The sequence below is a fragment of the Phyllostomus discolor genome, chromosome 6 (genome assembly GCF_004126475.2).
Source record: "Phyllostomus discolor isolate MPI-MPIP mPhyDis1 chromosome 6, mPhyDis1.pri.v3, whole genome shotgun sequence".
NCBI lineage: Eukaryota > Metazoa > Chordata > Mammalia > Chiroptera > Phyllostomidae > Phyllostomus > Phyllostomus discolor.
The window spans coordinates 137,149,263-137,163,529 of record NC_040908.2 but is presented as its reverse complement, the minus strand read 5'-3'; the positions used below and the strand labels follow the sequence as shown (position 1 = coordinate 137,163,529).

General features: G+C 48.4%; 1 protein-coding gene across 5 annotated transcripts in view; it reads right to left on the bottom strand.

The window, feature by feature from the left end:
• The window catches only part of NAV2 (neuron navigator 2), a 365,536-nt gene that overhangs the window by 104,329 nt on the left and 246,940 nt on the right, over positions 1-14,267 (bottom strand). For all 5 annotated transcript variants that reach the window (XM_028515602.2, XM_036029138.1, XM_036029139.1 and 2 more), the window contains one exon: positions 8,418-8,540. In XM_028515602.2, the coding sequence (XP_028371403.1) occupies positions 8,418-8,540 (123 nt within the window). The remainder of the gene's footprint in view (positions 1-8,417; positions 8,541-14,267) is intronic.

Here is a 14,267-nt window from a genome sequence, read left to right as displayed (position 1 = left end):
GCGACTACCAGAGACCAGAAGTTCCTGGGGGTCTCTGCTCTGTGCAGAGATCTGCACTGACGAGCCGGCCACTCTGTTAAACTCTGCCCTCAAGTGACGGACAAGGACACTGGCTCACAGGAGCTCCGGGGCCTTGGGATCAGCCAGTCTGACCGCACTGATGAAGAAAAGGGGGGAGGGGGACACCGTGCCCAAGATGTTCAGTGGTGGCAGCGCCAGATCTAGGACAAGGGCTCTCGGTTCCCAGGGCACTGCTTCCCTTATTGCATGGGCTGCATTCGTCACACTCACCCAAGAGACAACGCGTGCTGTCACCAGAGTTGCTTCAGAGTCCCTGCTTCCCGAACTCACACTGCGGTGACCTTGCTCCCTGAAGCCTGGAGGACAGCAAGTGGTCACTGGGCCACTCACTACCTCCCTGGGCCTCAGTTGGCAGAGGGAGAGGGCTGTGACAGATGGTTCTGAAGGTCTTTCAGCCAGCCCTGCATTTAGCTTCTGCGTGGACTGGCTCGGGGAAGGCGGCCCTGGGAAAACACACTCCCGGGCACGGTCACCCAGAAGAGAAGCTCGCGGCTGGCACCGCCGGCCAGCACGACGGTCTGAAGGTTACATTGTAACCAGGGCCACTGTTCCACAGGCCAGGGAAAGGGCTGCCTTATCCCCGGGCTCCTTTCAATCAGCTCTTACATTTCAGTAACAGGAATCAGGGCTAAGCTGCTCTTCAAAAGCGACCAAGGATTGTAAAGGAAACAAAAGAAAAGCCCAAACAGATGGAGAGATAAACGGGCCTATTTGGACACTTGGGTCATGTTTCTAAAGGATCTTTCCGATCATCACCGGCAGGAAAAGAAACCTCCCGTTTCATCACGACAGCAAGTCCCCAGCGTGGGACGGCAGGGAGCCCCCGGGTGCTCCCGGTCCTTCCTGCTTGCTCCCCACAGGACCTGGGGAAGGTCTCTGCAGTGCTGGCACCTCAGATTACGATGGCTTATTTTCAGCTTCTCTCCCCTCTATTCGACTTCAAGCTCCTTGGGACTGGGGAGCAGGGACTACTGCTTACTCATCTTCCGGATCACCACTTCCTACGATGCGTAGTAAGTGCCCAGGAAACAGCAGCATTTTCTGTAAGTGGTCACACATCAAAGCTCAGTCCAAATATTTTGTTGCAATACAACTGACCCACAGCACTGGTTAAAATTCCTTAACCAATTTAGTCGTCATGTCCCTCCCTGTCCTTCACCCACAGGAGCTACCAGAGGCCGTCGATCAGACTGGGTGGCGCAGTGCCTGGCATCTGGGAGCTCTGCAGTAAATGTGTGATAAAGCACACGATACAGAGTTGTCTCAGTGGTGGGGGCGGCGGCATTAAGCTAAGGCCATCCCTTGTATGCAACACAACAACGGTCACTGATGCCGTCAATATATTTTCTGCTTTCACAGGCATGTGGTAGAGTTATACTGCTTTTCACCTCTGAACTTGAGTGTACCATGTGACTTCCTCTGGCCAAAGACAAGTGAATAGAAGTTTCATAGGCCATGCCGGCAGAAGCTTTAGGAGACAGTGTGTGGCTCACCACACTCCCTTTCTCTTTGCCATGTGGCTTCTGAATGCTTTAAACAGAAATCCCTCCAGCACCCTGGGTCCGAGAGTGAGAATGATGGACAGTGTAGCCTCCCACTAACCTGCAATGGCCCGATAGGGTGATTTTTTTGAAGTTGTCTGTTACACAGCCCAATCTATCCTGTCCTGACTGATGCAAAGACTTGCCCACGTACGTGGATTACAATGCAATGATTTTCTGCTGCAGGACACAGGTGCAGTCAGATTCTGCCTTGGGTCTGGGAGCCTGTGCTTTGAGTTGCTAGGGGAGAAACCCAGAAGAACGGTACCCCATTGGGGCTCTTCTCTTTGACCTCTCATTCTTGCTTTCATATTGCTACACATCTTCTGGTTCGTACTCTGAACAAACTTCAAGTCTACAGATTATCTCGAAACAACTATTGAAAAGGTACCACTTTTGGAAGATGTACTTTGGGGGGAATAAGTGTGGCCCCTGCCCCCATATCTCCCTCTCCCTCCCTCCCTCTCTCCCTCCCTCTCCCCCCCCTCTCTCTTTCCTACATATCCCAGCCAAGGCTCTGCCTAAGAAATAACTGGGTTCGGGAGCTACTACCTCCCTGTGTTTCTACAGTGCAACCTGGAACAAAGTTGTCACGTCGGGCAACATTAGGAAGTGGAAGATTCTCAAGGGGCCACTACATTGCTGTTTTACTTTTCTTTTTTTTTTTTTAGTGAAAACACCGAATGAACAAGAAAGGATACTCCACAGACATTCCCTCTCTTCTCTTTACAACCTCCCGGGAGAATTCCTTTGTGGCTTAAGGTGCAGATGGTTTGCTTCCTGTCAGCACCAGCCCTCTGTTCAGTGCAGGTGGCCCCTGCCCACCCATCCCACAGGAAGCAGCTCTCACTTTAAAAGGAAGCCAGTGGCTCCAGCAGAAAAGAGGCCCTTGGGAAAGGCCAACACAGTAATTATTACCTTGTTACCACGGAAGGAGAGATTTGCCTCTAAGGTTCCTTTTATGAGCTCTAAAATGAAAGTGACTTTTACTCTCACCTGCTTTGTTTCCCTGCTACAACACAAGCAGGAGAAGAAAGAGGAAGGAGGGGAAAGAAAACAGAAGGACGATCATTGATGTCAGTGTTGGAGGCATTTCTCTGTCCCAAGAAAAGGAGTATAGCCCTTGAATGCAGAGCTAAGAAAGCGCTCAGGGGCACTGGTGGGTGTAACAGGCAGGAGAAGGAAGGAGAATGAGAGGAGAGAGGGGGAGGGGTGGACATGAAAGTGAGAGGAGGGAGAAGAAGAGAGATTGACCAACTGACTCAAGCAAGCAAAGACGAAGGCAAAATAGTACGGGAGAGATTAGGAAGGTGGGGTGGGGGAAAGTGAGGCAAAGTTCACTTTCACTTAGACCGATAGGAAGCTCAGGGCTCAAGCACCCAACCATGTAGCACCTTGCAGCTAGTATGTCTGTATCCTCAATTTCCATCCTTTCCTACATGTCATGTCCTAACTTACACTCCCCCTAGTCCTAATGCTTCCCTTCAATACACAATTATTCTGTTATTGTATATATTTACTCTAAGCTGTTATGGAAAGGAGAAGGCTTAGTGATGTGTTCATTAATTAGATAGAAAAGAAAAGAGTTCCAGGGGACAGAGCTCAGATGGCCCTGAAGGATTTGCAGGACTGAGGAACATTTTATCTTTGTTCAGGACTTCATGAAACACTTGCACCGCCTTCACTTGGTGTACTTCTCACAGGGGCCCTTAATTCTCCCCAGCCAGGTAGCGTATGATATCTCCAGGTTCTGGAGACCAGGCCATGGATACCCTGGGGGCAGGGAGTGCATTATTCTGCCTGCCACAGGCTTGGAAGGTAGGCCAGCGGAGAAGCCACTCCCATTGGTGTTCCTTCTCGTCTGCACATTCCAGCAGAGGCTGTGCCTAACCAATCACTGGGTTGGGGGGCTACTACCTGGCAAGGGCTCCCAACAATTCCATCTGCAGGCTGGAGACCTCTGGCCTGGATTAAACTCCTCTCTGCAGGTCGGGCCTGAATCTGTGAATGCAGTGCTTGGTGCCAGGAGGCCGCCTTGTTCCACACAGATCACAAAGCCAAGTGGCGCCCTGGGCTCTTGTGACTCTCCCAGCGAGGAAGGAGGGCTCAGCTTGGCAGGCTGGTCAAATGCTAGGTTGCATAGTTACATCCTCACCCCATGGGACTTCCAATTCAAGCCGAAAGTGGGACAGCTAGGGCTCCAAATGCAGACGGCAGAGGCAGTGCAGGGACAGAATCCTACTGCGAGGGCAGACTCAATACCTGAAACATTCAGGGTTGGGGGCACAAAGACAACCTAGTAACAGCAGGGGGAAGAAACGATTTCTCCTTCCTGCTCGGTTCCTTGGCACCATGTTAGTGGGCAATTTAGATTTTGTTCAAGTCTCAGGCCGATGGTTTACCATGCAGCATTAGTTGTTTTGCTTTGTCACTACCTAAATCATTAAAAGCCACTTAAGTTCAATAAGAATTCTAATGTTTAAATTTTTTTTTAAAGATTGTATTTCTTTTTAGAGAGAGGGGAAGGGAGGGAGAAAGAGGGAGAGAGAAACACTGATGTGAGAGAGAACCATTAATCCACTGCCTTTTGCATGGGCCCTGACCTGGGAACCAAACCTGCAGCCCAGGCATGTACTCTGACAGGGAATCCAGCCGGCGACTTTTCGCCTTGAGGGACAACGTCCAACCAACTGAGCCACACTGGTCAGGTCAGGGACGTTGTAATGGTTTAGTTACCAGGGGTGTCCAACCTACAGTGTGTACGCAGGCTGCATGTGGTTCAGGATGGCTGTGAATGCGGCTCAACACAGAATCATAAATTTACTTAAAACATTATGAGACTTTTTTGGTGATTATATGTCGCAAGATGTTTAATGTGTGGCCCAAGACAACTCTTCTTCCAGTGTGCCCCAGGGACACCCCTGGAGAAGCAAGGTACCAAGTAATTCCAAAGTCCCCCTCCTGATCAAACACCCTCGGCAACCTGACTGCTGCCCTCTGGGTGCTCTCGATGACACTTCCATGACCCAGGGGTGCCATTTAGGCGGAGTATGTAGCTGCTTGTGCGCACCGCATGCTGAAGCCCGAGGGTGATGACAGAAAGGGCCACGAGCACAGGGGTGACTTGCAAGGACAAAGAAAGGGACTCAGGAGTGGAAACTTCCCCAGAGCTGAGCTGTAGGCTTTGCAAGCACGCAGTTCACCAGAGTTCAAGAACTTCTGATGGGTAATGAGGGGACACAAACCCTTTGATGGTCTTGGATCCCAGCCCCTCGGCCCTGCTGGGTGTATTTCTTTTTCTTCCCAGGCTGTCCGTTCAGAGACCTCTGTGCTAAAGTTCTCTTTGCTTGTCTGTTATCTGGGGCCTATGTCTTGTAATAAGCCACTTTGACTTGTCCCCTTTGATGCTCCCTTCTCAGCCGGCTGCCTCTCGTTGGCTGGAAGTAGCCTCTGGTGACTGTCAGGTAAAAACTGGAGCCCAGGGGTGGCAGCCCTGAGGAGTGACAGGAGATCGAGGACAGACCTGGCATTCTGGATTTACTGTCGCTCTTTATTATTTCTCAGAGGCCGCTGGTGACACAGAGACTCACAAGCTGACACGGTCTCTACTTCTTGGGCTCGGGAGGTACACACTGCTATCAGTTACTTTTAATAACCCTGGAGATAACCTGGCCACAGCCTGCTGCAAACAGCCGGGGTCTGTGTGGCAGGTCAGTGTCCTGCAGGGCTGTTCCCTGGGGCCGGGGCCGGAGCCGGAGCCGGAGCAGCACTGCTGAGGTTAATGGTTTTCCTGCAGGCACAGGGAGGTGGTCTGCACTTTGCCTGCTTGTCTTCCCTCAGCTGAGGTCTAATCAGGTCTCGCCTCTCAGTACTTTTCCCATTTCCTTTGTAGAACCAGTCCGCTGCTTGTGTGCAAATCCTTACGGGCCAGCTGTCTTTTATAGAAGGAACTTTCTGGAAATATCTCAGCTCTGGGACCTTCTTTTTTTTTTTTTTTTTCCAGGTTAAAAGGGAAGGATTCTGGAGAGGTGCTGGGTTCTCTGTATTTTTCCATATGTCTATTTTAAGTTATTTAAAGAACAAATTTCCAATTATTGGAACAAGAACAGAATTGCCTAACCAGCAGTGTGCAGACATCTGCACACTACCTTAAAAAAATAATATATCTGCACACAATCTGTGATATTCTTCCTTGATATTTCACACGAAATAGCCTATACTATCCTTACCCTAAGCAATATTCGTAAAATCATGGGTTTCATGTAATATGATAAAATATAATATGAAACATTATATAGTATTTCATATATTTCATATCTGCACACAAAAAATAATATATCTGCACACATCCTTACCCTAAGCAATATTTGTAAAATCATGGGCTTCATGTAATATAATAAAATATTATAAAATATTATATTTCATTATATTTAAAATATTAACTTTTTAAAATATTTTGAAATATTACACTTTAAAATATTAAAATTAAAGTGAAATTGTTTTTTTTTAATCCTTACCCAAGGATATGCTTTATTCATTTTAGAGAAAGGGAAGGGAGGGCGAGAAAGAGAGAGAAACATCGATGTGAGAGAGAAATATTGATTAGTTGCTTCCCCTTGTGCCCTGACTGGGGATTGAACTCACAGCCTTTTGGTGTACAGGACAATACTCTAACCAACTGAGCCACCTGGCCAGGGCTAAAATGTAATTGTTAAAGAGAAATATTTCCCTGTCTACCATCTAGAATTATTTCCTATATGACTAATGTGAACCTCCCACTTGAATACAGTTTGGGGGGAGATTTACATGAAGAACTTTACAGAAACAAATCAAATACTATTTCAACTTAGCCAAAGATGAAGCATTTCTTTGGTCTATTTACAATAATTTTGGAGATTAAAGATATTTAACTTATTCCAGAATAATGCACAATGTCTCCCTGCCTACAGGTGAAAACTTATATAAAATAGGAAATTTATAAGTATTATTAAACCCTTTTCTTTTTTTAAAAAAAAAGCCACCTGAATTCTTTCTTTAAAACTGGTCCATCATCCACTTAGTCTTACACGATCACATCTGAGCCGTGTCCGTCAGGGGAGAACCAGAAGACAGTGCTGTCCGTTTGGCCCCTATATGGGCTGATCTAGGAAAAATGCAACCAGCAGAGCTCTTCTTCCCAGCCCCCACCCAGTGCCTCCACCTCCAAAAGCAGAGACAAGCTCAGCTGTGATCTGTGATAATTCCATTAACCCTGCAACAAAGCACTAAATTAAACTGCCTGGCACAGACTCTTCCCCCGCTAGAAGGGGAAACGAACCTCAGAAGGCCTGCACTTCATGCCGATCGATTTACCAACCAACCACACGTTTACAGGAGAACACAAACAAGCCAAATAATTGGCCGATGTTGTGACATCTCCAGAGAGGGTGTTACAGCAACTGATTTTTTCTTACCCCTTGTAATATTTCCTCTAACCATTTTAGCTATAGAGAGCTTGAGCTTTAGGAAGAGTTCTCAAGTGGTTCATCTTTCTGTGAAATCCCCAAACCAATACTTTAAGAAAATTATTTACAGGAACAAAACGGACTGGAGCTGGTGCTGCAGTGGAAAGCCTTTTGTCGTCTCGGTATAAATCACCACACTGGACACAGGGGACTCTGAGAGGGACGCATTCAGGTCCGTGGCAGAGCCCGGGCCAGATCCCAAGTTCCTGACAACTGATTCAGTGCTGCCTACTTCAGCCTAGGCTTCCCAGGCTTCCCTGCGAGATCGTGAGGAGAGATAGCTCTTCAGCAAATGCCATTTCTGGGGTGACTTCAGTGTCTGTCTCTTTAGTAGGCTGCCCCATCTCTCTGAACCAGAGAACCATGGAAATCACCCACCTCCTTGTAAACAGCACACCCTACTACGGGAACAGGAAGCTGGACTTGGGCCGCAAACACCTGGCTTTCCGATACATGAGGTGCAGCCCCCGAAAGAGTACAGGGACTGCCAACCCCTCACACCAAAATCCACGTAGCATCACATGAACCCAGACGTGGAAAGAGGCCAATCAAGTATGCCAGAAAAATCCTTGAACAGACAGGTCACCAAGGGGCCCTGAAATCTAGAAACACAGCACATCACAGCTCGCAGCGGTCCTGGGGGTCCTGACAGCCCAAACCTCTTCTTTAAGAGGCTGCTCAGGGTCATAGAACAGGTTTGCGTCAGAGCAAGGACTAGAAATGTGGATGCCAAATATTCTTCTCTCTTTCTTACAGTGTTTTCTGGAGCTCTTTGCATCTCTGACGGCAGCTGCAATGATGAACCGGTCCAGCGCCATAACCTCACCTGCTCCGCTCTACAGCCTCCGCACTTCAGCCTTGCCTCCTGTTACCAAGTAACAGCAGACTGCAGGCGAAGCCAGATCTGCCAAGGCCTGGAGAGCTCCCATGTGCACACAGACCTCCTGTGCACCACCAGGGACTCTGTTCCGAGGTGCAGTACCTAGAAAGCTGCCTAACAGGGGAAGCCAAGCAGATCCCCGGGGCCTGCTGAACTGACAAAGACGCATAGCAACAGTCAAAACAACAACAGAAACTACCCAGAAGCAGCGCCCCAGCAGAGCAGGACTCAGCCCTCCAGCAGCCCTCTCCCTCCTGCTGTGCCAGCTGCCAACCCCAGGCGTGGCCTCAGGGCCTCCCGACCTCTGCATGGTTAAAGCAGCACCGCCACTCCACATATCACTGCCCTCATTCCGCAGGTCACTGTGAAATGCCCTCTGAACTTGGCCAGGCCCAGGTGAGGCAAGCTTACCTGTCGGCATCCCCGAGGCCCAGGGAGGTGTTTCTCTGCAGGGTCTCCCGCACCACAGCCATCCCATCAGGGAGCCGGTTCAGGCGACGGGTGTAGAGGCCAAGTCCGCCATCGGTCATGTACCTTTAGAAAGAGGAGGATGCAAAGGTATGGTCAAAGGCAAGTCCTGTACAGTCTTGTTGTTCACATCCAGAAGCCCTGTGTGGCCATCCTGTGCTCGAAGGGGAAGGGACTGAGGCTTTCCAGAAACTCTGTCACTGATCACAGCCTCAGGCCAACGCCGCAGCTGACTCAACCCAAGGATCACCAGCTTGGTAGCAAAAATAGAACTCAGCTTAGCAAACTCACAGGAATCTATGAAGCCGAGGGGCACTAACTAGTGAATAACATTCATTAAATATCAAATGTATTCACGACATTCTTTTTTAACGTCAGCACCTATACAAGCAGGTGTTTCACCTGAAAGAATGAAACTGGCAAGTCCCAAGGAAATCACAGAGAAAAATACTATAAAACAGGGCAGTGGAGGGTGCAGGCAAGCTTTTAAGGGGCAGAAAGACAGAGGATCCAACAGTCACCTTAGCCATCACAGGCAGGTCACTTCTCTGGGTTTTTCATTTAAACTATGGGAATATACCACAGCCTTCCTGCATCACAAGGCGAACATGAGAATCAGTGAGATAAGGCACAGGAAAAGTGCTCTGCAACTTGCATTGCACTGTGTCAATGAAAGCCATTATTAGGGCTGTCATCATCTTGAAGTATCTACAGACGATGCATTTCACCTTTGATAACAGTGTATTCGGGTGGTTGTCATAAAACTATCTTTTGATGAAATCGGTGCTGTCCAGGGAAGGGGGTGACCCCTGGAGCTTTCTGTGCAGACGGCTGAGGGTCCGCAGACCAGACCAGCTCCTGAGACCTTAGCCGTGACTAGGAAGTAGCTCAGGTCCAAAGCAGCTTCACCTCTCTACCTCAGCTCCTTTGCAACACAGTCAAGGAGACTGTTGTGCTATTACCCGCTCTTCAGGGGAGGACAGGACGGCAGAGCAAGAAACCAAACTCAGGTCCCTGTGATTCCCACACGGGGCCGTGTGAGAAAGACTTGCGGGGCGTCTGAAATTGTAAGTGTTACACATTTCAAGTCAAGTAAGAAGACCCACGAGTAGTTTATTTTCCTGAAACCGGCAGCTGAGCTGCATCATGAAATGTTTCACAGCATTTAATATTTTAGCTTTGGAATACAAGGGGTAGATCCTGACGGTTTTCAGTCCTTGAATTTTCTCCCCGTCTCACTTGGGAACTTTTGGGATAGATACATTCGTAGGAAAATGGAACTGTAAGATGCTGTGGAGGTTGCCGGGAACCAGAGAGTTCAAGGTAGGGGCAGAGAAGGACGTTCTCCCTGGAGCCACCGTGGGGGAGGAGGAGCCTCCAGTACGGGCCAAAAGAATGTCCCCTTAGAGCAGCTTCCAGGAGGACATGTCTGAACTGAACTTCTCTGATGCCCCCCCTTTGTCCCCCAGTTAAGCCATGAATGACCACAGACGATGCAATGCCAACGTAACGGAAACTGTTGGGAGTCCGTCGAACCAGCATCAGACTGTGGTTATGCCAACAAAGCAGCAGCAGCAGCAGCAGCAGCAAAGACTGAATTTTTCATTCCATTGTACCGTGTTGAAAACAAAAAGCGCTCTGTGAGTACACTAAAAACCACTGAAACTGCCTTCGCCGTCCACACCCCTCCCCGGACAACAGAACACTCACTCCGTTCTTCTCCAGGAGAGACGGGGGCCGTGAATCCTGACTAGTCTAAGCCAACCGCAGGACGTCTGTCTACACCTCTTACCACTGACTAGTTTAGAAATGGGTTGTATTATCCAAATTTGGCTAGTGATGCCAAGTCTGCTTCTGGGGAAGCTGTTTCACTGTTACAAAAGACATAAGGAAAATAATATGGCCTAAAAGTTTTGTGTTCTCCCGAAATCCATATGCTGAAGAAGCCCTCGCTCCCTATGTGATAGCATTTGGACATGGGGCCTTAGGACAGTAATTAGGATTGAATGAGGTTAGGAGGGCAGAGACCCCTAATGGGACCAGGGTCCTTATAAAACGAGAAAGAAAGGAGAGCTCTCTCTCCGCCACATGAGGAGAGAGCAAAGAGGAGGCTGACGGCAAGCCAGGAAGCAGCCGTCACCGAGAATCAATAACTGAATCTTCAAGCAGCTTGATTTTAAACTTCCCAGACTCCAGAAGTGTCAGAAATAAATGTTTTGTTGTTTAAGCCTAAATAAAGAAATAAATAACAGTGAATTTTGTACTTTAAATAGTGAATCTGCCCTGGCTGGTGTGGCTCAGTGGACTGAGCACCAGCCTGCAGACCGAAAGGTTGCTGGTTCAGCTTCCGGTCAGGGTACATGCTGGGGTTGCAGGCCAGGCTCCTGGTTGGGGGTGTGAGAAGCAACCAGCTGATGTATCTCACACACTGACGTTTCTCTCCCTCTCTTTCTCCTTCCCTTTCTATCTCTCTAAAACAAACAAATAAACCCTTTTTTTAGAAATGGTGAATTTTTATTGGTATATAATATTGAATCTCAATTTTAAAAAAACTGATAGCAATAGTTAAATAATTCTTTGTTTGATTACCTTTTAATGCTAGCCTTTCACACATAAGACAGTCACCTCCCAACAGGCAGGGACTGTTCTTATTCTCTTCAAATCTCCATCCCATGTGCTAGCACATTCTAAGTGCTTACTAAATACTGGTTTTTGCTGAATGAATGAAGCCCAAAGATATAGTCATTGGGTGGGATTTAGCCAAAACTTTTTGGAAAGACAGCAATTACAGCTTTTTCTTCCTCGTAAATGTCAGCAAACTTGACATCTAAGACAAATGGCAAAGCAAATTAAACTACCTGTTAGCCTACACATCCATTCATCCATCCATCCACCTACTCACCCACCCACCCACCCACCAGATGTAGCGACTCGGGGTCCAGCGGGGGGCTACATGCCCACATCCTGCAGCTGACACATACAGAAAAAAACCACCTGCACCCAAATGCAGCAACTCTGCCAGAGGATAGACCTTCTAGAACCAATGTCCTTCCAAGGACCAAAACACAACCTTGTGTCATGAAGCAAGATTTCAGTAAAGTCTTTGAGAGCATACAGATAAACAAAAAACTTTCAACTGGAGGGGAACTTCTCAAAGGACAAACAAACTAATTTTAGCATTCATTTCCCTGCTGGACTTTTACTGCCGGTGAAACGGCACACACAGTTGGGCAATTACATGCACCTGGGCATGTAGACGAGTGCCCCCCACCCCCCATCGCACCAGTCCCCCTACCCCCCGGCTGGCTTTCTGGGAAGGCCAGAGAGTAGAGCTTGGTCAGCATTCCAGAGCTGGAATTTTGAGACAGGCTGCAGCTCAGGCCAGCAACACCCAAGCACAATGTGGTTTTGCTGAAAAATGGCTACTAAGAAAAGTGGAAGGGCCCTGGAGGGATTGGACTGGATGCAATAACTTGGCTTGTCAGCTGATGCTAGAAACGACTTTGTTTAGACAAGAGTGGAAGGGAAAAGGCAAGGCTAAATCCACATGCTCTACCTTCTCAAATGCACCTGAAAGCCAGGGAGTGGGATGAATGCAACTAATCTGACAATGATTTCCTTTTGTTGCAAATCTATTTCATTGGGGGGGGGGGGAGGAGAGAAGGGAGAAATGATGAGGAAAATGGGGAATTTACATCTTCTCCCAGAGGTCTGTGAAAACATATGCAATCATATATTTGTAATAATATTCTTCAAAATAAATTCTGTCATAGGTTCTCTCATTAGCAGACAGCATAGCACTGGAGACAGTCGCCAGACCCAGCCTCATACTCAAGAATCTAATTTGACGTATTTACCTCTAAATATTATCCATTGATTATAATAGTCTGATTTACAGAAAAGCTTCACATATTTTTTTCATAACTATTCCAGCCTTGATAAAAAAGATACATTTTTTTTCAACCAAGCTTGCATGGGAATTGGCTACTGAATACGTTAACACAGATGGCCATACTCAAGTCAGCCCCCTGTGGAAATCATCATTTACAGGTGAGGCGGACACTGCTGTGTTCATCTGAAACACCAGCCCTTGCCCAGCAGCTAAAAAGGGTCTTGTTCCTAAGGGCTCAGGGAGGCCAGGGAATGATGGGTGCATCCCACCTTTGGGAGCTTTTTGTCTGTGGGGTGTTTTCCTTGCTATTCAAGGCTGAGGCACCCTGGCTGGGGTGGGGGGGGGCAGGGGATGAGCATCAGTCAGATTCAGAAAGAGCTCTTGTTCTCAAACAAACCTGGGTTCAAAGCCTCCTCTGCCCCTTGCTAGCAAAGCAACCTGGTGCACGTCATTATTAACAAGAACTGATGGCTACTGGTGCTGTCCATGCACTGTGCAAAGGGCTTCACATACACTGCAGAGGAATCCTATCAAGTACCTGGCACGTTGGGAACGCTTTATCACTGCGTGGTGACTGCATACCCTTCTCCCCGTTCAGTGCCACAAATACCAGGCTCTGTGCCAGGAACAGAGAAGGAAAGGCCTAGAGACCTCGTTCCTGCCCTGCTCTCACAGAGCCCAACACCCACGAGGGACTCAACCACAGGTCACTCTCCTCCTACACACAGAGCAGCGTTACAGGTGGACATGCCACAGGCTCCAAGCACGTGGGAGAAGGTGGCACAGAGAGGAGAGTCCATGCAGGCACACGGATAACGTGGAAAACAGCCAAGAGAAACGCAGAGGAGGCTGAGTTAAGAGAAGAGTACGTAGTTCACCGTGGCTGGAACTTTAAGAGCAAAGACAGGAGCTGGGCTGCTGCATGGGGACTGGGCCACCGTCAGGAAGGGCCTGGATGCCAGATGGGGTTAAGACCTTTGCCTGCAAACCAGGGGAGCAAGTGAGCGGCCAGCTCTGGCTTCTGTTTTGCACAGAACACTGACTTTTCAGTCCTTCTGTCATTCATTACTGCATTTCTGGTGAGCGTCTTCTCACCGACACTTCCTGCTACAGACTGTTCAGAATGCACCAGGTGTCTGAATCCTCTCTGAGTCACTCCAGGCCTCTGGGGAACGACCAGACTTGCCGGGCAGACCTCACCATCCCTCCAGACGTGCCTATGACAAGAAGTTTCTCAACAAAGTGGGTGCATCCCGTGTAACTGACACTCACTGTGAAAAAGCTCTGGCCTCTAGCAGGACCTGTTAGAACACAGATGTGTGCTAGACTCGAGTCCAGCGTGTCTTCAGTCGATCTCTGTTCTCCTTTACACGTACAGAGGCCACAACGGGAAACAAGGGAAACTGGCCTCGTGAGTCCCCTTCGGACGGAGGGACAGTGGCTCCTGGATTCCAAGGTCTACCATCCGACATGGCCTGCACAGGCAGCACACATTGACCTTCACTCATCTCCGAAGAAACCACCTTCCTTCCATCAGGAATGGGGGAGGTGGCCGGGGAAGGGAAGGGAGAGAAATACCTACTGACCTGATCGAGTTCAGTGCACTTCTAACAGAACATGGCATTAAGAAATTTTAAACCCCCAGATGCAAGAAATGAAAGCAGTGCAAACAGAGAGGGGGAAAAAAGAAAGAAATCAAGCCTCGACGAATACTTTGCTTTAAAGGCATGTCAGCCTGTCTATGTTTTCTGGACACCCTTTTGGTTGAAATGTGAACACTGTAAATAAAACTGGAAGGAGGGAAATACGGACCATTTTCCTTGCCAATATCAATATGAAAAAATGACCATGCACGTCAGCACGTACTCTGTTGCACAAGCTTAAAAGAAACAACGAGGGTC